The sequence below is a fragment of the Rhineura floridana genome, chromosome 16 (assembly GCF_030035675.1).
Source record: "Rhineura floridana isolate rRhiFlo1 chromosome 16, rRhiFlo1.hap2, whole genome shotgun sequence".
NCBI classification, from domain to species: Eukaryota; Metazoa; Chordata; class Lepidosauria; order Squamata; family Rhineuridae; genus Rhineura; species Rhineura floridana.
In genome coordinates, this window is record NC_084495.1 from 28,763,374 (window position 1) to 28,788,220 (window position 24,847).

At 44.3% G+C, this 24,847-nt stretch overlaps 2 protein-coding genes across 4 annotated transcripts in view; one reads left to right on the plus strand and one right to left on the minus strand.

Moving 5' to 3' along the window:
* Nucleotides 1–4,485: 4,485 nt before the first annotated feature.
* PGRMC1 (progesterone receptor membrane component 1) lies at nt 4,486–12,401 on the minus strand. The gene is made up of 3 exons (XM_061598263.1): nt 11,910–12,401; nt 7,259–7,414; nt 4,486–6,659 (listed from the first exon to the last, which is right to left on the minus strand). Exons 1-3 carry the CDS (start codon nt 12,256–12,258, stop codon nt 6,556–6,558), a joined length of 609 nt encoding a protein of 202 aa, XP_061454247.1. The 5' UTR covers nt 12,259–12,401; the 3' UTR covers nt 4,486–6,555.
* Nucleotides 12,402–19,087: 6,686 nt separating this feature from the next.
* KIAA1210 (KIAA1210 ortholog) overlaps nt 19,088–24,847 on the plus strand; it is a 35,145-nt gene continuing 29,385 nt past the window's right edge. For 2 of the 3 annotated variants that reach the window (XM_061598858.1, XM_061598857.1), the window contains exon 1: nt 19,088–19,395. Coding sequence is in view for 1 of the 3 variants with exons in the window: in XM_061598856.1 (XP_061454840.1) it covers nt 19,695–19,726 (32 nt within the window). In the remaining 2 variants the exon portion in view is untranslated. Of the gene's footprint in view, nt 19,396–19,647; nt 19,727–24,847 lie in introns of those variants that run through there. The other variant, XM_061598856.1, reaches the window with a different exon arrangement.

Consider the following 24,847-nt stretch of genomic DNA (forward strand, 5'->3'; position numbering starts at 1 on the left):
CGTATGCAGGTATCTTCTGTGTTTAGATTGGTGTTTTGTGTCAATTGGGTTGGTGGTGGCAGTTTCCACAGTTCTCTAAGCCTGTTTTTTTTTCTAATATGTTTTGTAAAAATTGAATGCATTTCCCAGTGCAGCACCCCCCAAGTTTTTTTAATCTGCAAGTAATATTTTGCACTTGGGTTACTTTTTCCCCTCTGCATCTTTGCCATGTGGCTGTGAACAAAGCTGTTTTATAGGGAAAATCTTTGTAGCCACGTATCACTGTTTTTTCATTATGTAGCATCTACGGGCACAAAAGTACTCCCCCCCCCCGTCCTTTTGTTTTTAATTCATTTGTGCATGCATGTGCATGTCTTGAATACAAAGGGTGGTATTCAATCCTAGTCTTCCTCAGAGTAGACCCATTAATATTAATGGACATTACTAACTTATTAATTTCAGTGGGTCTGCTCTGGGTAGGACTTAGCTGAATACCACCCAAGGTCTGTATGAACTACATTTCATACTGGTAAGCATGAGATCCAATGTTAGGGAAATGGGCCTTCCTGCATTGGTATCATGGTAACACTGCAGCTCATACAGATTGTCAGTGTGGGGTTGAGTTTTCTCATTCCTACTGCAAAGGAAGAAAAGTGGCAGAATACCAAGTCCCTTGGAAGCATTAAAATGAGGATTAAAATGTAAATGGACTGCCTTCAAGTCGATTCCGACTTATGACGACCCTATGAATAGGGTTTCATGGCAAGCTGTATTCAGAGGTGGTTTTACCATTGCCTTCCTCTGAGGCTGAGAGGCAGTGACTGGCCCAAGGTCACCCAGTGAGCTTCATGGCTGTGTGGGGACTTGAACCCTTGTCTTCCAGGTCATAGTCCAACACTCTAACCCAGCCTTTCCCAACCAGTGTGCCTCCAGATGTTGTTGGACCACAACTCCCATGAGCCTCAGCCATTGGCAATGTTAGCTGAGGCTGATGGGAGTTGTGGTCCAACATCAACTGGAGGCACACTGGTTGGGAAAGGCTGCTCTAACCATTACACCACACTGGCTCTTTGGAAGCATTACTGACTGCCAAATCTCCATAGAACTATGTCATATTTGTATTTCAGTTTTATTTCTTTTTAAGAGCCTCTAAACAGAATGTTATGAACTTTCTACATTCCGCATAGATTTTGCTAATGCTCCCAGTGACTACAAACATGGCCATTGCACCTTAAAACAAAATGTCAATATAATTTTTTTTGTGACCCTTAGCATCAGTCAAATGAAGCCATTGGGCATTTGAGACTTTACCTGGATTGAAATTAGTAATTGGAATTGGGTTTGTGTGCCCCTATCCACAGAGAGAAGAAAACAATAAACCAGGGGCATCCCACTTTTTTGCAAACGTGGAAGCTTCTTGGTTCGTTTATTCACTTTTGTGAGGAACAAAGGGGAGAGCATCCCAACCAGAAGCCCATTGCCTATCTCCCTCCAGGTATACTCCCAAGGGCAAAATACTGTCCAAATGTATTCCATGACTTCATCATATGGTATCATAAGAGCTAACAACCATCTTATTTTATAGCTTGAGAGTATCCATTTCTACATGAAACTGCTTTAAAACAATTTCCCTTGCTTTCTCTTTATGTACTGGCAACATAACTTATTTAAAAATCGAGTGATCAAGTCGTCATAAAATAGATTTATGAAAATAACTTTATGGATGTTTTCTAGAATGCTTTTTCAAACTTTTTTTTAAAGCAAGTTTGTAGACATGTTCTGATTCAACTTGTACTGGTTGGGAAAAGTGTTCTTATTAAAAAAAATAAAATGTATATATTTTATGTAATTTGTTTAAATGCTAATTCATGATAGATTATAAACAGTGCCCAGCATACTTTATCATTTTGGAATTAAGGCTGTTCTAATTGCCATGCAACTGTCAGGATCCCACCTCAGGCCACCACCTGTCAGGTCCCTCTAGTCAGGATCCTGGTTTTTATTTTTTTCCTCATTGGCTCTAGCACAGATCTCGCAAGATCCCACTGCTAGGCAGCACCACCAGCCACTCCCTGTAAACAATACAGCTTGAGACTTCGCCTTGGTCTCCTTCTGGCTTATTGTTACTTTGTGTCTGGGTGCCCTTGCCGTCCACAACCCCCCTGTATCTTTGTCTATAAAGCATACAGCCTTGGGTTACTCTGGATACTTGACAATGTTACAATATCTCTCTTCACCGCTGCCACCTTTGATACTGTTTCTCCACCTTGGTAATTACCCTGCCCTCCCTTCTGGTCTGTGTAAACTCCAGCCAAGGATCATGCTTTTGGTAAACCAATAAAATATTTATTTATAAACACCAGGAAATAACAAGATTACTTTAGGTATATTTAACAAGCGTATGGTTTCATATAGTGTCACTCTTTGTTTCCAGTCATATATAATCTGCCTTAATACCAGCCAAATATAATCCAAGCCACAACCAACTCCAACAGAACTCCCAAACTCCAACCCACAACAACCGACTCTCCCCAGCCCAACTGTCATCTCATTTATACCTTCAGCCACTCAAACACTCAGCCAATCATCATGCAGCATTCTCCAGCATTCTAGCCCATGTACTCCCCCCTCTCACTTAATCCATTTACCATGTATACTTTAATAAACCCGCACTTACCATATTTACAGTTATCAAAATACAGGGGCATCACAAGAACATTTCCAAGGGAGAATATCAAAATTCATTTTAACATCATCTGTTGGAGTTTTGTGCCTGTCTTACTTGTACCTGCCTCATTTGGAGGTGCTAAACCTTCCACATAAAATTAATTACTGGTTTCCACTAACTTTGTGTTCTACCCAGGAACTGAGACTTGATCGGAAGTCTGGGTGAGACTTTTGCACAACTGAAGGGCTTACAGAAAGGAGGACTGTACCATTGAAGGTGAAATTGGTATCAGACTGCATTGCCTGTTTATCCTATCAAGTATGGCCCTTGGGCTCAAATGCCTGATTTCCTCACATAACAGCCTGGGTCTGATGCAATGGGCGGGTTTAGCTCTTGGGTACAATTGCCATGTGTTTCAAAACGGTCAGTGTTGAATTTCCAAAGCGTCTAGATTAAAAAGTTCCTGGAATCTTTGTGCCTCTTTGATTCTTTTGACAGCCTAATTCTTGAGCCCCAAACATGTAGGCTTGCCACGGTTGTTCATGTGACAAATGGAAACCCACTGTACATACTCAGAAATATTATATCACCTGCTCTAGAAGCTAGGAGGAAGGGATGTAGCTCAGGGGCAGAGCACTTGCTTTAGGTGCAGAAAGTCTCTGGTTCAATCCAGAGAACATCTCCAGGTAGGGCTGGGGAAAAAACCCCACCTGAAATCCTGGAGGGCTTGTGCCAGTGTGGGCAATATTGTGCTAGATAAACCAATGGTCTGACTCGGTATAAGGCAGGTTCTGACCTTAGCCTTGGCTTTGAAATCATTTCTTTTAGGGTTGAATACCCAAATTAAGGTGTGAACAGTGCACACAATACAGTTTTACACAGCTTTTCTAAATGCTTGGGAAACGTCTTGCAACAAGATTCTCTTCCTTGGTACCAGTTGCTTCTGTGTGGGGGTTTTCAGCTCGTTTCCCACTCCTTACATAAATGTGCTAGAATCCCTGTAGCATAGAGATTGGTTATGTAATACCTGGTTTCAGACAATAAAAGGGCAGATCGGAGTCCCTGGAGATTTATAAAGCTTCCCGAGCGAGTTGGAAAGATGTTAAGTTGCTGGGGATTGGGGCAGGGGGAATGAGTAGTTTGCTGTTCTGTCACAGTTCCACACAGCGTTACAGAATTGCCTTCAACCTAGGGAAATCATTGAGAAAGCACAATAGAACTCAAGTTGCTTTGTGTGTCTAATTACTTAACTGTGATAACTTTTTTATAGTTCCAAAAGGAGACTAAATATGCAGAAGTAAGCAATGTGTGATCAAATTCTTGTTCTAAAGTAGTGGCATGCATCTAGTCAGAAACCTGGGGCTTCTAAGTCAAAGCCGACTGGTTAATCCACAGACTCTACTTGAAAGTGTTTATACAGGACAGAGTAAGTACAAGGCAAACTTGCTGTGGATAATTAATATTTTTTGTATTGAGGCAAAGTTAGCGACTAAACTAAAGTTAAGGAATGAACTACACTACTTCAGGAAAAACGGCTTGTGTTGTTTGCCTTGCTTATAGTTATGTAGCATTCTCCTTCCACAGGCCTGTTTTACCTAATTTCTTATCGTGTGCCAACAAGCCGTGAACTTGCTTCAACCTTCTATTTGCCAGGCTCCTCCACTGAATGTGGAAAGACTGAAACGAGCAATGGGTTCCTAATCATAAATATTTATTTCACTGGCAGTATAATGATTGGAAGAAACACAAGTGAGAGATTCCATTATAAACACTTCCATTTCCACAGTGACGCCAGAGCACTAAATGCTGCATTTAGTTTTATATCAAAAAACAAAGTGTAACCTTTCTAGGAAGATTTTATTTTTTGCCTTTTTAAAAACCAAGTACACATTTCTTGTTTCTGAATTGAAAAAACAAGATACAGCAGCAACATTAAAGATCATTTAGCTTACTATGAATTAGCCTAAAATTACCAGAGGTAGGTCATAACACTTCAGCCAACTATTTAAGGCTTAGTGTTACCAACAAGTAAAACACTCTCCACAGCAAAATATTGTATTAATGTCTGGGAATAATCAAATTCCACTTTGTGTTTTTGATACTGGAGATTCAAAGATAGTCCACTTACTGCTTTGTGTAAAGAGGTGGGGAACAGAAGAGAGGATTCACTAAGATGTAAAAAAATAACCATATTGGTACAGCAACCTTAATACCATCTCCATTGTTAGAATTCTTTAAATAGATGTGTGGTTCAAGCCACTTACCCTTGGTAGAACCATTCCCAACTTCATTTACGTTCTGATGTTGCAAAAGTTCTATGGTACATTCACCTCACATGAAGCACTGGTTAGGCCTGATGGGCATCACATGAATTAACAGTGCCATGCAGGTGTACAGTAATGACGAACAAGCTATCTTGGTTGAAGCTTGTCTCCTTAAACATTTCTTGTCATCATGGTCTATTGGTGAGCTTCCAAGGAACTTCACAGTACAGGCTCCACTGACCCAAATTTTAAACCATATATTAACTATGGCTATCCAGGCTCCACAACATACAGAAACTTGTTCCGCTGCCTAACCAGTTGTCAGCAAGGAAAACATTACTCCTTCTGCAACTCTTGAAGCTATTGCTTCACTTGCCCTGCCACACAGTTTGTTAGATGCTGTCTTGGTGGATCTTTGTTGGTCCAGTGTGCATTGATCCAGCTTGCTCCAGACCATTCTAATGAAATCTGATGCAAGTTGTCTGATCTAGCACAGGCACGTGTTGTGCTTAAGCCTAGCAGCCTCCTGCTTTGAGACTTTCCTCAGCTATTATGAGCTTCAAGCTACTGACAAGCAAACCTCCTTGTAATCTGCCTTCAAGTGTCACTTCTAAGAGGAGCTTGTGAATGTGAGAGACCATTTAAGGGTTAACTTTAGCAAACTGGCTTTTATGGCTGGAAGATTTTGCACATTTATCTACATGTAAAACTACTGAATTCCATGGGGCTTCTCCAAGTATACCCAAGTCACACATAGGGTGTTTTAGCTGTTCACTCCACACTGGTCATACACCAGTTGGAAGGTTTATGTTAAAAAATAAATGAAGTAAGCGCCAGGTTAGATTACGTGGCTCTGAATGACAGCAAGTATTTAACTTCTTCAAGCAGAATAGGGTTTTTTTTAATCAATCTAGTTTGCCACCTCTGTTGTAGTCTTGGGTGCAAATGTCTATTTCGAATCTTTTAAAAGAAATATTTTAAAAATTGCAACACCATATTTGTATAATACATGATGAATAAACCTTATAGTCCCTACCACAATGATCTGGATTCTAAGTGAACCACACAGACTGCCAAAGACGCAACTTGCAGTAGACATCATTTATTTCAGAGGTGCTCAAATATGGGTTGTGATGGAGGAGTAGATGGCAATTGTCCAGGATACTTAAATGAAAACTTTTTTTTTATCCCCATCAATTCCTATCGAATAGAAGGAGGGGAGAAAACTCCTGTCTTAGCATATACCTGTTGTTCACTGGGCACCATCTACCAAGCACCACTGCTGTGCAACATCCCTCAAACAGGACTTGTATGCTGCCATTTGGGAAGCACTGTTAAATGAATGGAAACTGCACAGGGTCAAGGCTTGGGTGACTGCACCCTTTGCTTACCAAAGATCTGGGGTTCTGTTGTAGCTTCATTGCAAATTGGATTATGAAACTTTGATTTAAGAAGCTCAGGGTTGACTTGGCAATATTACAAATACAGTTTAAAATGTATTTAATTATAGTTAATTTTCTTTCTATTTCTAAAATCAGAGCTGATGTTTAAACTGGTAAAATGGAACTGGAATGTGAGAAAACAGCCTTTCATTTTTCATATATAAAACCCCCCCTAACAATTTCAAGTTCTCCACTGTGTTTGCTAATCGTTCTTGCGATCCTTAGCATCTTTTGTTTCTTCTTCATCTGAATATACAGTGGGCTCTTCTCCATCCTTCAACAGCTTGCCTACGTAGTGGTATTTAACTGAATGAAGACAAAAAAAAATATTACTCAGCCGTTCTGAGTACCAACATTTTTTGGGGTAGTGGTGATGAAGTTTTAAAGGTAAGAACATGCTTAAAACCAACACTGAAGCCAAACAAAATCAGTTCTATTTAGATTTTGCAACCAGAAACTTTGGATTGTGTCTGCCAAGAAGTTACAACATGTTTTTTATGCAAACACCTGCATAAAATTTCCATGGGGCTTGCATAAAATAAACTCCTCTGGCTTGTGGCTTCCTAGAGAATAAATTCCATTGAACTTGGGCTCCAACTCCCATCAGTTCCAGCCAGCATGGCCAGTGGTCAGGGATGATGGGAGCTGTAGTCCAACATCAGCTGGAGGGGGTCCCCACCACTGTCTTAGAGAGATCTACTTCTGAGTAAAGATGCTTGGAATTATGCTGCATATCTATTAGTAGCACTGTTTTTTTATCAGGCCTAAGAGAAGCCAAATTCAGCTTGTAAAGTGGGAGACAGGTTCAATCCCTGACACATCGTTCTTGGAGTAAAACAATATGCTCTTGCAGTGGGGAAGGAAAGGATTGAAGTTTTGGGCAACACAACATTTGAAATGCTTACATGTGAATTGTTGTTCCCAGTCGCTCAAGGTCTCTCTCTGTGTGGCATCAAGATCAGAAATGTCATCATCTTCATCCTTCAGAGCCTCTTTATCCAGACAGAAGGTGGCAAGGCCTCTGGATGCATCCCTTCCAGCAAAAATCCCATAAGGGCCCTCTTCACAGAAAAAGAGTAAGATATTAGAATGCTGAATTCTCCCTGCCCTTGACAACAAGGTGAAGTACACATAGCATGCTAAATCCCTGCCCTCGGGTAGGCTCCCATTTGGCCTTGGGGCTTATGACACAGTCTTTAGAGCGGGGGTGGGTGGGGGACCTGTGGTGCTTCAGATACTGTTGGTCTCTGATCAGCCCTAGCCAAAAAGGCCAATGGTCAGGGATGAGCTGTAGTCCAGAAACATCTGGAAAGCCACCGGTTCCCCATTCCTGGTTTGCATCAACACTTTGAACTGAACGCAGCTCTCTCCCTATCTTCCTGGGTTGTCCTTCCAAGAGAGGTCTTGAGATAGGCACAGTCATTCTGAGCAAGGCCAACCCCTTCCCTAGGTAGGCAATTCTGGCAGGCTTCCCTAAGGACTTTGGACAATAAAAAAAGTAAATCAGTAACTTTTCTCAGCTCGTAGCTCCCTGATTTATCAAAACAATTGCTGCAACAGAAGAATTTTAAATATTTTTGGAGCAGTCAAAACTTTTTCTAAAATAGTAGCCTCACTCAATCCCATTTTGGAACTTTCCCACTACCATCCCCACCATAAGTACTAGAAAAATGTAAAAAAATAGTATGACAGATTAGATTTTCAGTATGATAAGCACCAGACCCTAGCTGGTGTTCACACTGAGACACTTTCAAGAAGGAGGAGTATGGTATGCGTGTTTTGGGGGGAGGGGAGTAAAAACTGCAAGACATTGTAAAGAAGGAACGAGGACTAACAGAAGGAGCCAAATGCAGAAAGGCCACATAAAATGGTTGCCAAACAGCATTTCACTTTGGCAGAACATTAAGGGACGTGGAAGCTTGTTAGGTTTGGGCAGGCAAAAGAATTCAAGGGATTGTAGAAGAGTGAAAAAAGAAAGGTGGAAGCCCTTCAAGGCCAGTAGTGTAGGATGTTCTATTTGAGTCAGGGAGGCCAGAGGTCAAATCTCTAGTCAACTATGAAGCTTACTAATGCTTAGTTAGTTGTTCTCTCAGCCTAACCTACCTCACAGGCTTGTTGTGATGATAAAATGGGGGTGGTGGTGGCAGTGGCCGTTTGCCACACTGATGGTTACATGTAAGAGTGTCTGGGAAAACATCAATGCTTCCTCACTATAAATCAGTGTTAGGAGGAGACAATTCGTGGTGGTGAAGTGATGGGAGGCAGAAGGGAAGTAAGCGGGTGCTTAAACTTTACCCCACCTGCTGTTTTTCTACTCCACTTCTGACCCATAACAGGTTCCCCTCCCTGCAGGGTTCCAAACAGTTCCCTTCCCCCTGCAGGAGGGAAAGTGGCAGAGGAGGCCATATTTTTACCCCACCTTCTGCAGATCACCCCCATGCAACAATAAAGTATTCCCCACCCCAAGGCATGCATTTGCATATAATATGTAGTTTGGCCCCAGGCTTTGGGAGAAAGAGTGGGCCCTAAGTCATCATCAACATTTATCTTGTGCAGTTTCACAAACAACAAAAAGCTGTGGAAAAGAATGGTTTGTTTAGCTAGTTATACAGGGGCCCCTGTAAAGCCTGCAGCCGCATGAACTTGCCTGATCTGGCCTTTGATATTGCCCAATGCTGGAGGAGGAGGAGAGAGCTTGGGGAGAAGCTTCTGGGTCTTGCATAACCTTGCTACTCCCACACAGATTGCATGCAAAAGCAAAGCGTACAGCCACGGGCTAGGAGGAAAAGCTGGGCTGGAGACAAAAGGGTAGCTTTGCCACCCCGTCCTTCTTTCAGTGCCTGGGGTATAATCCCGGTTACAAAACAAGCCTGGCTGGTTAGGCAGGGAAAGGAAGGTGGAAGGGGCTGGTCATTGCTGCTGCCCCAGAGTCTCTCTCTTTCCCTCTACATCTGAAAAGGGTGTTCCAGTGTACATCTTTCTTTAATGTTCCCATTACCTGATCCTTCTACTGCAGGGGTGGGCAGACTTTAGATCTGCCAGGCACAAGAGACATGCGATTACAGTTAAAGAACAAGATGCCTTGAACAGTGTGCCTCCGACTGCATTCTGAGCCTGGGAATTTGTCTCCCACCCTGGAACTGACTGACTAAGCTCATATCTTTCCACATAAACGCCCACTCCTGGTTACTCCAAGGCTTCTTAATTTCTGCAGCCGAATTTTAAGGAGAAAAGTACACCCTTTTGTTGTTTCAAACCCATGCCAATCTGTTGCAAATCACTCAGAGATATGAGTAGATCCTGATCTACCTTCAACCCACCTGGTCTACCCTACATCAATCCAGAGGCCGAGATTTCACATGTGCACCCAACATGCAGGAGTCTAGACCACTTATCCTGCACGCTTTCCCCTCCCTCTCATCTACTGCCCTGGAAACCCATTCCGCAGATTCACACAAACCTGTGCTGATCATGCAAAAGCTTGGTTATGTGAATACAGCCACTGTGCATCAGTTATAAGAGCAGAAACAACTTGCAAAGCTCGCTGGAGTATGTTCTGCATCTGTACCCAGGAGCTTAATAGCTAAGAGCAGACCTAACGTGGTGACTGAAGTGGGTGAGCAGGTTCCTGGGTCAAACTCTCCTTTTAGTCAAGAACTTAGGCTCCTCCTAGGAGGAAGGGAGGGATATAAATCAAATAATAAATAAAAATAAATAAAACTTGAAAGGTGGTTCTAGACAAGCCAGTTCTTGTCTCTCTGTAGCCCCTGGTTTCCGTGAGAAACATGGGATAATAATATAATACAGGCCTATCCAGCTGTGCTCTTCTAAGGATTGCTGAGCCATTGCATTGGCTAGAGTGTGGGTGCAGAACCTGTGGCCCTCCTAATGTGGCTGGACTTCAGCCCATGCCAGCATGGTCAGTGATCAGGGATGAAGGGAGTTGTAGGCCAACATCATCTGGAGGGCCACAGGTTCCCCATCCCTTAAGGAAGGAGCTACCTGTCACTGTATCATACAGTATTATCTTCTCTCAGCTTTGTATTTCCCATCACAACTGGGGCAAAGTCTCACAATTAACAGTTCCTGCCACCAGCTGTGCATCCCTTCCGTTTCACAGTGCATTTTGCACAGATGTTTGCTGGTGACCTCAGAAAGGTAGTGCACTGAGTAGGTAGGAGACCCCTATTTCCCCTCACAGAGCTACAGTTCCCAAAATGGTATAACATTCAATCCATCTTCCCAGGGAACTCTGGGAATTGTAGCTGTGGGAGGGGAATAGGGATCTCCAAACAACTCTCAGCACCCTTCCCAAACTACACTTCCCAGGATTCATTTGGGGAAGCCATGACTGCTTAAAATGGTATGACACAGCTTCTGATGTTTTCAAGCATCCAGGCTCCATTGCAGCAACAAAGCCCTGCATGAATTGTTTGGTCGATACTGTAAGTTAGATTGTAAGCTGTACAAGGCAGGGAGTTTATAATTTGTTTATGTGACTCTCAAGTGCCATGTGAATTGGCAGCAGCATAATAATTGTTACCTCCAACCCTGTCACAAGATTTAAATCTCTCATGCAGACACTTGGAGTCAGGATGGCTGATGAGCTGGAAAGCATTCATTGACTCCATTTTATCCATGTTTACAAACAGTGGTGAAAGTGAACAAGTATGGAGCAACACAGTGTGGAGCCCCAGAAAATGATTCATCCACAAATCACCAGGGGCTCCAGCAAAGCATGAGATTGCCCATTTTTAAACACTGTTTACAGGTGCAATGAAGAGTCTAACCTTAGTTTGCAAGTGGGGCAGGTGTTGGCAGGCACTGTAGATGTTGCAAGGCCACCTACTCCTGCACTGACCAACTCAGAATGGAAAAAAGAAATACACATTCCTCAAACGCATACTTGTAGAAGATTTAAATTATGTATTCGTGGGGGTGGAAATTAAGAAATGCAATGTCTGTTCTGGTTATTCCAGTTTGATAAAAGGGGGCGTTGAGCATAGTGAAAAAGATTGTGATCCTATGTAAGCAAGTCCCACTGAAATCAGGACAACTGCTATAGCTGGACATGCCCTATGGCAGCACTGTAGGACTATGATCCGATGTGCTCTTACTCGAGAGCAAGCCTTACTAAAAGCTGCCCAAGCCTCAACCGAGACCCACCAAAACCCTGGTTCAAATCTCATCTCAACAATAAAACCATGATGGCCTCAATCCGATAGGCACTTGCCTGTGAGTAAGGGGAACTCCATGGGGCTTGCTTACCTACCTTTCAGCAAACACGAACAGGATTAGTTCGTATGTGGCTTTTAATGCAAGCTACGAAATGCTTTCCTTGCAGTACTGTAATAATGGCCTGTTGGAAAGATTTCCACTGGACTAGTGATAACGCAAGCCTGAAACCTTGTTGGGTGGAAAACCAACCCGAATCAAAGAGCTGACTGACCCAGCGCGTGCAGGTAAGATTTCACTACCACCCTCCGCGCGCCCCATCGATTTTCTGCCCGCCTCCCTCCTTCCCTGCAGGCTGGGGGGTGCGCAGGAATCTCTCACCGGGCCCGTAGAACTTTCTGCCGCGGCTGACGTCGAAGACCTTCCCGTTGATGGCCATGAGGATGCGCGGGTTCTGGATGCCGTCGAAGGGGCGCAGTTCGGCAAGCGTGAAGTCGCGGCGCTTGAGCTTGGGCGGCGGCGGCTCCTCCTCCTCGCCGTCGGGCTGGGCCCGGGGCCGATCCCCCCGGACTATCTGGTAGAGGAGAAAGAGGCAGAGGCCCAACAGGCTCAGGTTGAGCGGAGAGCTCACGATCTCCAGCAGCAGACCCGGGCTGCCGGCTTCCGCGCTCTCGGGGCTGCCCCCGGCTGCTGCTGCTGCTGCTTCCGCCGCCGCGTCCTCCTGAGCCATGGCTGTCTTTGCTCTCGCCGCTGCTAGCAGAAAAGGGCTCTCTTGTGCGATCCCTGGTCGGGAAAGAAACGGGTCAAAATTCCAGCAGGCCAGCCGAAACAAGGAAAAAGTGGGAGGAGGAGGAGGAGGAGGAGCCGAGCCGGGCCAGGCCAGGGCGGGCGGAGGCCGAGAGCGGGAGTCAAATAGTGGTGGAGGTGGGAGGTGCATAAACTGGAGCGGAAACTCAGGCGCTGTTCGTGAGGTTGCAGAGCTCTTTGCAACTAGCGGATAGCAAAAAGGGTTGGGAGGAGAGCCGTTCCCACGCCTTGGGGTGAGATTCAGTAGGGCCGCTCAGGGATGTCTGTAGTCGTCCAGGGTGGTGGTGGTGGATCCGTTACTTTTTGGGGGAGAAGAGTCCCAAATACGAGGCAATCAGCATGAAACGGGAGCGTGTTAGCCATTGAGAAGGGTCCTTGTCCTTTCGCACTGATTGGAGCCAGCCTGAGTGAGAGGTGAGCCAGCCGCTGAGAAGACTCTTTTCAGTAGCTAACACATGCGACCCCCCCCCCTCCAAGAAGCTGAACAAGGACTAAATGGACTCAGAAGGCAGGGAATGTTTGTGGGAATTAAAAAAGTGGGTGGAACAGAGAACAGAATGTAGTGTGCTGGAGCAAGGCATGGCTGGCGGGCTGGTTTTGTTTGCAGGAGGGATTCATGCTCATATCGGCAATTTAGGTTTGTGCAATTAAAGTGGATTAAGGTGCTCTGGTGCAACAAATCCAGTTTAAAAAAAGAAATGAATTTTTATAGTTAGGAAAGCAACAGGGGAATACACTGAAAAGGGTGGGATGAAGGAAGGATTATCAGGAAGATGTACAAACAGAGCACAAGTAAATCAGAATGAATGTTCAATGTCATTTAACAAGGGTAGGGAATGTTGGCCTATCAAGGGATCCAATATGGCCAGTGAGGCCACTTTCCCCAAACCACACCCACCTGTCAACCAGCTGATGTCACTTTGATGGACAGGGTGATGTTAGGTGATGGGCAGAGCAGCAGGGTTCAATTTTGCAATGGCTTCACCTGCCAGTTCCCCATAGGGGACCGGTGCGTGCAGTCAAAGCAGCAGGAGTTAACCCCCAGCTCATCAGTTGATGAGCAGGGGGTTAAATCCTGCACAGACATCTGCAGGGAGCAGATGATGAGCGGAGAGTTGACAGCACCTTGGTGGACTGATCATAGAATCATAGAGTTGGAAGGGGCCTATAAAGGCCATTGAGTCCAACCCTCTGCTCAATGCAGGAATCCAACTTAAAGCATACCCGACAGGTGCTTGTCCAGCTGCCTCTTGAATGCCTCCGGTGTTGGAGAGCCCACCACCTCCCCAGGTAATTGGTTTCATTGTTGTACCACTCTAACAGTTGGGATTTTTTTTCCTGATGTTCAGGTGAAATCTGGCTTCCTGCAACTTGAGTCCATTATTCTGCGTCCAGCCCTCTGGGATGATTGAAAAGAGATCCCGGCCCTCCTCTGTGTGACAACCTTTCATAGATTTGAAGAGTGCTGTCATATCTCCCTTAGTCTTCTCCAGGCTAAACTTGCCCGGTACTTTCAGTCTCTCTTCATAGGGCTTTGTTTCCAGTCCCCTGATCATCCTCGTTGCCCACCTCTGAACCTGTTCCAGTTTATCTGCATCCTTCTTAAAGTGTGGTGTCCATAACTGGATGCCGTTCTCAAGATGAGGCCTAACCAGTGCTGAATAGAGGGGAACCATTTACTTCACGTGATTTATTTATTTATTTATTATTTGATTTATATCCTGCCCTTCCTCCCAGCAGGAGCCCAGGGCAGCAAACAAAAGCACTAAAAACACTTTAAAACATCATAAAACAGACATTAAAGTACATTAAAACAAAACTTTAAAAACATTTTTAAAAGCTTTGAAGATATATATATATATATATATATATTTAAAAGGTTAAAAACATATTGTTTTTTTAAAAAAAGGTTTAAAAGCATATTAAAAAGCAATTCCAACACAGAAGCAGACTGGGATAAGGTCTCAACTTAAAAGGCTTGTTGAAAGAGGAAGGTCTTCAATAGGCGCCGAAAAGATAACAGAGATGGCGCCTGTCTAATATTTGAGAGTAGGGAGTTCCACAGGGTAGGTGCCGCCACACTAAAGGTCCGTTTCCTATGTTGTGCAGAATGGACCTCCTGATAAGATGGTATCTGCATGAGGCCACCTGCAAAACGCAGTGATTGACTGGGTATATAAGGGATAAGACAGTCTTTCAGGTATCCTGGTCCCAAGCTGTATAGGGCTTTGTACACCAAAACTAGAACCTTGAACTTGGCCCAGTAGCAAATGCGCAGCCAGTGCAATTCTTTCAGCAGCGGGGTGACATGTTGGCGATACCCTGCTCCAGTGAGCAGTCTCTCCGCCGCATTTTGCACCAGCTGCAGCTTCCGGACCAACCTCAAGGGCAGCCCCACATAGAATGCATTTGCAGACTATATTTTTGTTAATGCAGACTAAAATAGCATTTGCCTTTTTTGCAGCCCCATCACACTGTTGGCTCATGTTCAGCTTGTGAGCAACAACAATCCCAAGATCCTTCTCGTGTGTAGTATTGCAGAGCCAAGTATCCCCCATCTTATAAATGTGCATTTGGGTTCTTTTTTCTAGGTGTAGAACTTTGCACTTATCCCTGTTAAATTTCATTCTGTTAGTTTTAGCCCAATGCTCCAGCCTAGCAAGAGCCCTTTGAATTTTGTTTCTGTCTTCCAGGGTATTAGCTATCCCTCCCAATTTTGTATCATCATCTGCAAATTTGATAAGCATTCTCTGCACCTCCTTATCCAAGTCATTAATAAAAATGTTGAAGAGCACTGGGCAGATCTAATGCAGTGTTCACCTGGTTGCCAATAGCAAAAGCCAAGAATACAAGGCCAAAGCCTTATGTTTCCCAAGGCATTTGAAATCCTGATGATGCAATTGTTTGCATGCAAGGCAGAAGCTCTATGGTCTACCACTGAGCTATAGCCCTTCCAAAGCGGTATTTGTACACTTCTTTCATCCTGCATGGAGGCAACACCCCTGCCCCACCCCTACTCAGACTGATTTAAAGAAACTTCTCATCATTTCTGATAATGTGACTCTATCTGTTTGGACAATCCTTACGGCTAAGAAATCTTCATAATTCTTCAGTTATTGATGCTTGTGCAAATGCACTTCACAGGGTGAAAGAGCTATAGCTGAACAAGTCACACAGAGAGTAAAGGTAACCGCATTGACCATAAGGGGAAAAAAACACCAAAGTCCATTTTAGGGGAATATCTTTATTAGGCCAACCTAAATGTCATAAAATTGCAGGCTTGAAGGAATCGTGAGATTGGAAATACTGTTGTAATTCTAGTTCCATATTTCCCCACATGGGGGAGTGCTTACACAAATATTAACCATGAGAGCATTCAAAAAAATTTAATTGGGTGTTAATAGGAACATAATGTCCTTTAGTGTGGTGTAGTGGTTAGAGTGTTGGACTACATCCTGGGAGTCCACAGTTCGAATCCCCACACAGCCATGAAGCTCACTGGGTGACCTTGGGCCAGTCACTGCCTCTCAGCCTCAGAAGAAGGCAATGGTAAACCACCTCTGAATACAGCTTGCCATGAAAACCCTATTCATAGGGCTGCCGTAAGTCAGGATCGACTTGAAGGCAGTCCATTTCCATTTCATAGGAACAGTGAAGTGGCAAATTCAGAAATGCAGGTCTCTCCATGATAGACATAGCCACGGTCCCTCACAGCCACGGTCCCTTCCACTATTATACAACCTTCTAAGTTTATAGAATAATCTGGCCAAGCTTGAATACTGCTTTTTGCTTCTTTATCACTGTCGCCATTTGATGGTCCTTTGTTAATATCAGAGATGTTAACGTGAATTACTGGATTGTCTCCACGATGGTCTCCTGCTGCTACCAAACTGCTTGTAGATGGGATCCTATAATCAAGATTCACTTTCTCCTGCAGTTACAGAATTCTCACTCTCTACAACTTGTCTTGGCTCTTTGAAGTAAGAACTAATAAAGGCTTGCTTGCAACTGACGCTCATTGGGGCCTGAAGAAGTGAACTCCTTGGAGAAAAGGTGTCATATAAATGCAATAAATAAAATAATAATAAATAATAGTGAACAAATGGGAAGATGCATAAATGCAGTGCAAGGAAACCAGGATGCTCAATGTCATGTAACCAGAACAAATGCTCAATAAAGACTGGCCATAGTCTTAATATAACATAAGCTCTGTGCAAGCAAACCAGGATGAACGCTCAACAAGCAGGCTGTTTGGAGCAGCTCTGTTTATTTATGTGTAACAAATAAAATGCCTGCCATTGTGATGGATGAGATGTCTGTACGGATATTGCTCACTGAGACCCTATCGTGGGGTCCACAGTAGCTTCCATCGTTAAGGATGATGGGCAGGTTTTGCTTTCATTTCAATAATAATTCCAAAGTTATATTTTCCTAGGCTTGGAAAGGTAGTAATAAATGCTCCCCTCAGCATTTCAAACCCACATTCAGAAAAAGACATAGGGAAGGCAATGCAGTCGTATTTTAGAGTCTTCTTCCTGCTTTGATTAGAGATGCAGACGCCTTGTAGGATTCAGTTAGCCTCAGCACGTAGAAGAATGTGCTAATTTTGCTATGCCTGAACTGGAGAAGGCAACAAAACACAGGAAATAAAGTTCCTGAGATGTGAGCCTTTTTGCAAACCAGTTGTCATATTTTGCGGTGCATAAGCCACGCAAGAGACAATGCTCCTGGTTCCAACATGAAGAAATGTATGGCTGAAAGTCCACTGTAGAGTTTGCACACTCTGCATTGGATTGAGATCATGTACACATAGATCACGAGAAGTGGACTTTTTTTTTTAAGTTATGTATCATATTTTGTTGTTTCTGGGACAGAGAAGCAAATGACGTCCCAGGTACGAGGTCTCAGTTTCTGCCTAATTCATGACACTAACACCCCCCCCCTTTATATTATGTTGTTATTCCAAAGGAGCCACAAAAAAAGTGCAGGGAAGGGTAACTTCAATGATTAGGGGCTGGAGCAAGTCCCTTACAAAGAAAAGTGACAGTGTTTGGGACTATTTTGTGTAGAAAAAAGGTGAGTAAATGGAAGACATGACAGAATAATTTAAAATTCTATATAGTACGGAGAAAGGAGATAGGGAGAAAGGCTGTAGCTCCGTGGTAGAGCATTGGCCTTGCACAGTCAGTGTGGATGATCCTGAGCTGGATTGACCGGAGATCTGATTCGGTATAAGGACGCTTCCTATGTTCCTAACCTTTCATTAGGCAAATGGTTGGTTTGTGGTCCAGAATGACTGTTGCCAGGCGGCGTGGCCCAGTCCAACGACACATTTCTACTTGGCAGGAAGACCCAAGTGAGATTGTAGCCCGAGTCTGTTGCACCATAAAAGAACAAAGAGTCTTGCTGCACCTTAAAGGTTTAACAAATGGCTTATGGTGTAAGCTTTTCTAGTTGATTTACACTTATGCCAGAGTTTGTTAATCTTAAGGTGCCACATGACGCGTTGCCGTTTTTCCAGAAGAACCAGTAGATAAAAGGAGAGACTCGTAAAAGGCTTTGTAAGCCAGTCTTTGCCAGCCTGGTGCCCTCCATATAGTTCGGATTACAACTCCCATCAGCCCCAGCCAGCATAACTAATGGTGAAGCATAATGGGAACTGAGAGTCCAGCAATATCTGGAAGGCCATCAGTTCCCCACCTCCGCTCTACTTGTATATCTGTAAATAAAGCAAGAAAGAGAGAGCGGGTTTCTCAAAGGGCAGTGTTCTTGCACCATTGTGGAAACAGGGAGAACATCTGCCAACCAAGGCTAACACTTCAGGCATATTATGAGGCAGGCCTGTAGCAGGGCGGTAAAGGCCATGCCCCCATTAACATCTTTCTGCCCCACCTTTTGTTTTTTTACAAAAAACAATTAAATTTATTACAGAAAAAATGTTTCTGCTCTCCTTACTTTTTTGGGTGCCTCCCCCACTGAACATTTAGGCTGGCTACACACCTGTGATGAGGCGGGCTCTAACCCAGGGGTTCCCAAACCTTTGCCCCCCCAGACCACTTGAAAACTGCGGAGGGTCTTGGTGGACGACTTTGTGATTTTTCAGTCTGCCGAAGGAACTGTAATGCGCTGTCCTAGACGCTGCGTGGTTTTTAATTGCTCCTTTTATTAGATGTTGCATTTTATTGCATTATGTGGTAATACAGTAAAATACAATGTAAGAAACAAAAAAGCATTAAAATACAGTCAAAAATCAGAATGAATATTTAATGCAATGGAAGCCTCCTCTCCTGTCTTCAACCACAAACTCACAGCCAGGTTGCAGACCACCTGAATGAAGGTCACCGACCAGTGGTGGCCCTGGACCACAGGGCAACTCCCATCATCCCTGACCACCACTGGCCAGGTTGGCTGGGGCTGATGGGGTTTGGAATCCAACAACATCTGGAAGGTCACTGTCCCCCATCCCTGATTTCCTGAAATCCAGACGCCTCAGTCCTTGACCTTCTCCAATTTTCTGTCAAATCCCCCCTCCCCGCCTCCAAAAACCCTTTCTAAAACCACCTGCTGCGGAAAGTCGTCGCAACTGCTTAAGTGGCTTGCTCCTTTCACCCCCACCGGGTAATTCGAGCATTCGCTGTCTGTTAGCTTTCCAGATTCCCCCACCTTTTTTCTTTTCCTGATTTTTTTTTTTTTTTGGTTTAGTTTTATGATCCGGGCGCGTCTCCTCGCGCTTCCCGACCCGAAACGTCTACACAGCTCTTCGGATAAAGAAAAGCACTCTGCACATGCTCGAGGGCCCTCTCGCCCACGTTTCAGAGCTGAGCGTGGGTTCGGGGAGGGAGAGAGAGAATTCAAGCTGATTGGAGAACACATCGGAGGTGGAGGAGGAGAAGGAGTGGCTGGCTGGCTGGTTCTAGGCGCCTAGTCGCAGCTCCGCCCGCTCGGCGGCTGGAGAGGCCCGTGGGCGGCAACTGTCTGGCCGGCCGGGAGAAAGGGAGGAGCTCGGAGAGCCGCTGGAGGCACCGAGGGAGGGCTGAAGGCACCTGGAGACCCGCGGGACGTAAGTGACGTCGGGGCAGAGAGGGAAGGAACCCAGGGCGGACCCCCCCCCAGCTGTTTCACATGCTCAGGGGGGAATTTGGAGCGATGGGTCCGGCTCAGCTGGAAGGTGCCTGGCTGCAGAGCCGGCCAAGATCAGGTCCTGGCGAGCCTGGGAGAAGCGCCCCCTTTTATGTTCCCCCCCAAAAGATGAGGGAGGGTTACTGATGGTGCCACGGGACTCAACTCTGCCGCCGCCCCCCCCGCCCCCCGGCTTTCTCTGCCTTCCCACGCCGCGTCGCCCTCCTTGCTCAGGGCGGGATGCTGTTGCAAGCGCCCGTGGAATGGGTGGGGTGAGTGAGCGAGTGAGCATGTCAAATGTCTAAATAAGGAAAGGTTGGGGCCCAATCCTGCCTGGATCTAGACACCCTGCTCCTCTAGGCCCTGGAAACGTTGAGGTCGTCTGCGTTGCTGGCTTGCTTAGGAGAGAGGGAAATGCACTCAGTACATGCGCCCGAGGCCCCTTTTCTTTTCTCCTTCAGGTACTCCAGGGCTTGCTGGACCCTGGTGAATCTGTGCAGAACGTTTAATTTTGCGTGTGTCTGTATTGCAACTTTGATTCGGGCGTGTGTAATCGTCTGTTTCATGTTCTTTGAGTGTTTATGTAAGAACTCATCCAGGGCCACCAGGAAAGCTGTGGCCCTCCAGATGTTGCTGGACTACAATCCCATATAATTCCTAACTGTTGGCCATGTTGGCTGAGGCTGATGGGAGTTGGAGTCCCAACAACTTCTGGCGGGCCAGACATTCTCCCTCCTTGCTTTAAATTTATTTATTTATTTATTACATTTATATACCACCTTTCCTCCAAGGAGCTCAAAGGGGCATACATGGTTCTCCCTTCCCGATTTTATCCTCACAACAACCCTATGAGGTAGGTTAGGGTATGAGACAGTGACTGGCCCAAGGTCACCCACTGAGCTTTGTGGCTGGGCACGGACTCAAACACTTGTCTCCCAAGTCATAGTCCAACACTCTAACCATTACACCACACTTATTTATTTAATGTTGAATGGAATAAGAAGGGTATATTGGAAGGGTGAATAGGGGAGTATTTTGATCAAACCTGGAGGTTTGGCATTCTAAAACACTCCTGAAATTGCATTTGTAACTTGTATGTCTGCATATGTGTGTGCAACACCATCCCTTGAAAATAAAGGGAGATCTGATCCCATTGCCAACCTGGTGCCCTTCAGCTCTTTTGGACTACAACTTCCACCAGCCTCAGCTGTAGTTGTGGTCCAAAAGAGCTGGAGGTTCTTCACCAGGTTGGCAAAGCCTGCATTAGAGCAGGAGCGGAAAGTTGGAGGGCCCCCTGAGAGATACCAACGGCCCTCTCCCCAAAGCTGCCAATTTAAGGTCAAAGGAAGGGTACAGATTGGGTGGGGGTTGGGGGCTATTTTGGCAAGTGGGATTTTTTTTGGGGGGGGCAGGGATTGTTTCCTTGGTTCTCGCTTTCAAAGTGGCCCTTTGAGAGATCTGCTGAGTGCTGACCAACCCTTTAGAATGAAGGAGTGCTTTCTCATGAGCTCCTGACTGATGCAGCACGGGGATGTCAGTACTCAAGATGTCAAAAGGCTCCATCTGTCTAGTTTAAGAATATAGGGAGGCGAAGGGATTAGCAAAGCCGGCCAGTTATGCATCCACGCTTTCCACCATATGCTCTCTCTCTCTCTCTCTCTCTCTCTCTCTCTCTCTCTCTCTCTCTCTCTCTCTCTCTCTCTCTTTCATATGTGCATGGATTTGATTGCCCTTGGGGTGGGAGTGGGGGGGGTCCTTAATTTATAAGCACAATTTGAGCCAATGCATAGATTTCTAATTGCAAATCCTTAGTACTCCAGTTGCACCATATTCACTAGCGGCCTCCTATTTTTTTTTTCCTGCCGAAACCTTCTTGTATAATGTTTAAAAGCAGACACTTGTGGTTTGTGTACCTGTTGCTGGATATATTTTAGCAGGAGGGATGAGAGTGGAGATCTGTTGTAGTATTGGCTATGGTTATTATTTAGTTAGTTAGTGATTTTGAGTTCTACCTGGCTTTCACCATAAGGGCAGGTTACAACAATTGAAAAGTCAATGTTAGAAAGAGTTTAAAACAAATCACAGTTACAGGAGTAGGGTGGGTCCTGTTTATGGTAGTAGGTTCCTTCACCCCACCCCAATTAACTTATTGGAATGGCATTATAAAGGCTATTTCTGTGTGGCTACATGCACATCTCCAATTATTTGCTGCCGAATGTTTAACCTCTGTCATAAATCTGTGTAATATAATCGAATACATGGTTTAACTGGGAGAAAACACACCACCAGTTCAGTAGGCCTGATCTTCTGCCTTTTCCTCCACCTCCTTCCGCAGGAGTGTTGTTAATCTTTGTCTTTCTAGTATGGCTGCTCTTTGGCCATGTGGTTAGACACCAAATGGTTAGTTACATAATGTGGGCATCAAGTGATGCTGCAAAAGCAAATCAATCAGAGCTGAGAGTCTCTTCTTTCCAAGGCTGCATTCTCGCATACAGGTATATCTCTTGATTTCTCAAAATGTTCCCCTGCCAACATTTTTCAGGGCAAAAGGTGCGCTTTCAAAAGGAGGTCAAACAAACAAATAAGGACGGCTGTAGCTCGAGGGTAGGGCACTGGCTTTGCATGCAAAAGGTTCCAGGTTCAGTCCTCAGCATCACCAGGCAGGACTGGGAAGGACACCTGTCTGTACTGAGCTAGATGGACCAATGATGATTATTTATTGTTATTTATAACCCTCCTTTCTTTCCATGATAGAAACCCAAGTCGGCTTACATATGGTTCCCAGGCGGTCTCCCATCCAGGCACTGACCAGACCTGACGCTGCTTAGCTTCAGCAGGGAGCTGGCCTTATGTGCCTTCAGACCATAGACCAGCCTTTTTCAACCAGTGTGCCTCCAGATGTTGTTGGACCACAACTCCCATCAGCCTCAGCCAGCATTGCCAATGGTCAGGAAAGATGGGAGTTGTGGTCCAACAACATCTGGAGGCACACTGGTTGGGAAAGGCTGCCATAGACCAATGATCTGACTTTGTACAAGGCAGCTTCCTATAGAGTTCCTTACTCTACTTTGGAACAACTTGCATTTTTTTTCTTGGCCTGTTTACTGCCCTGGCCAGCTACTTTTAATATCTGTCTCGAAAATTCTGCACAGCAAAGAAGACTCAGTAGACTATACTAAGCATCCATATCGCTTGCCTACAGCTCCGTCTCCTAAATACCTGTAATCCAGTGCAGATCTTCATATTTATATTTATTTGTAAAAGAATTTGTGTCCCACTATTCCCCTGGAAAGCTGCTAACAAAATTTAAAAACAAGAGGCAAACCCTATAGATGTTTTTGACGATGAGTCCCATCCGTCTCGGTCAGCATGGTCATTAGCCAGGAGCAATGTGAACTGATGTCCAAAATGTCTTGAGGGTACCAGGTTGAGGAAGGCTGTGTTAGGGTGATGTGGGGAGAACTAGATATGAGGATGGCATTTTCAGTTGGGAGCTCTGTGTCCTCCATGAGTCTAGTTCCAGCCTTATCCAGTAAGCTGTGCTAGAGCCTGTATTTTGTAGTGATGAATGGACCAACCTCAGTCTGTTCCATGTCATTTTCTCTGGTACTCAATCCTAGGTCTGTTTTGTCTTTTTTTTTTTTTGCGCAGGAATTTGTAAAGAACACACAACAAATCCACATGTAAATCATGTATGCACGTTGTGTGTGCTCTTCTTATAAAATACACATTTTGGGTTTTGATTCTTTTTAATGCATCCCCCCATATGCATTTTGTATGCATTTTTAAATCTTAAAATGCTTATATTTGTCTGTACTTTTTGGGACCAAAACAACACGGCAAAATCTGGAAAAGTGTGTCATCCTCCTGATAGTTGCTCTTCGATCCACAAGCAAGTTCAGGAAAGTCAAATCAGGTTGGTCTGCTGCAAAAATCAGACCTAACAAATTCCTCCTCCGTCCCTCATATTTTGCACCTGGGTACCTGTGCGCAACTTCAAAGATGCTGCTGCCCCAGAACATCTCTACCTAGCTGCTTACCCTAACTTCAAAACATAACGTTTCAAAACATTTTCAAAATGTTTTCAAAATTCAAAACAATTTCAAAAAATTTCAAAACATAAAATTATTAAATTGTTTTTTTTAAAAAGATGTATTTTAAATTGTATTTGTTTTTGGTTACTGTAAACCGCCCAGAGAGCTTCAGCTATGGGGCCGTATACAAGTATAAAATAAATAAATCCGGCAGCTCTGATCATTTCTATCATCTTGCACTCTAGGTCAATCTTGTAAGAAGGCAACTAACCACGCACAAATTCTTGCATGTTGCTGACGTGCGCAGATCTGCGTTCAGCTTACAGACCAGGTGTTCCTCTTGTTAGCAGCAATCTTCCTTAACCTCATTTTGATAAACCTGGGCTTTGTCTGAGCTTGCCTGTCTTCTTCTCTGTGGACTTGTACAGCACAAAAGCAACTACTTGTAAGGCTTTTCCTTCTCATGCTTGCCTTGACAGCTGTTCTTCGACAGTGCTCCTCTGTGCTGATGTTATACATATCTCCCACCCCTAAAATGAGCTGCGGCTGGGCAGGTTGCCAACTTAGAATTGTCGCTCAGCTTCCAGATGTAATAAGACAATGTGCCTGATAGTTCTGTGTCTGCAGTGACTGCTTTGGCTTGGTATCTGCACAAAGTGTTACTTCCTAGGACAGATGTGAAGAAGGAGCAGTCCCAGTAAGGCACAGCCATGCCTTTTGTTTCTCCAAGACAATTAACATTGTCATCAAAACAGCATCAAGCGGAGATATTATCTGTTTTTGTTTGTTTTTTGTTTCACTTGATTACTTGCTATTGAACAATTTATTTTTACTTTATTTATTCGCTTTATTTATTTACTTATATTCCGCCCTTCCTCCCAAAGGGAGCCCAGGGTGGCAAACAATAGTGATAAAACACTAAAAACATTTTTAAAAAATCTTAAAACATCTGAGAAATAAATACAATACAGAGTGGGTTAAGGTATCTACTTAAAAGGCTGGATGATTTATTGATTTAACAAGATTTGCTTAACTGGAAAGAAAACCTCCAGAAGAGTGGTTTACAAAGACAATGAAATACACAGTTGTCAATAAAAATCAACATTTAAAACAAGTTGACAAAAAAAGCAAAATGAATTTAAATCAAGAGTTAAAAGTATACATTCTAAGCTAAAATTACAGATTGCAATACATATCAACTTTGCAGGTCTGAGTAGACTTGCATAAACATAAATGTTTTTAGCAGGTGCTGAAAAGGATACAGCAAAGGCACCCACCTAATGTCAATGGGCAGGGAGTTCCAGAGCGTTGAAACTGCCACATTAAAATATTGGTTCCTTCGAAGTCTGGGATGAACAT

What these genes read in the sequence shown, in the direction of transcription:
- PGRMC1 (XM_061598263.1), bottom strand. Translation starts at nt 12,258, where the DNA reads ATGGCTCAGGAGGACGCGGCGGCGGAAGCAGCAGCAGCAGCAGCCGGG. An exon ending in CAGAAAGTTCTACGGGCCCG is followed by an intron (nt 7,415 to 11,909) that starts GTGAGAGATTCC and finishes TTTTCTGTGAAG; the next exon opens with AGGGCCCTTATGGGATTTTT. An exon ending in CTGGGAACAACAATTCACAT is followed by an intron (nt 6,660 to 7,258) that starts GTAAGCATTTCA and finishes GTCTTCATTCAG; the next exon opens with TTAAATACCACTACGTAGGC.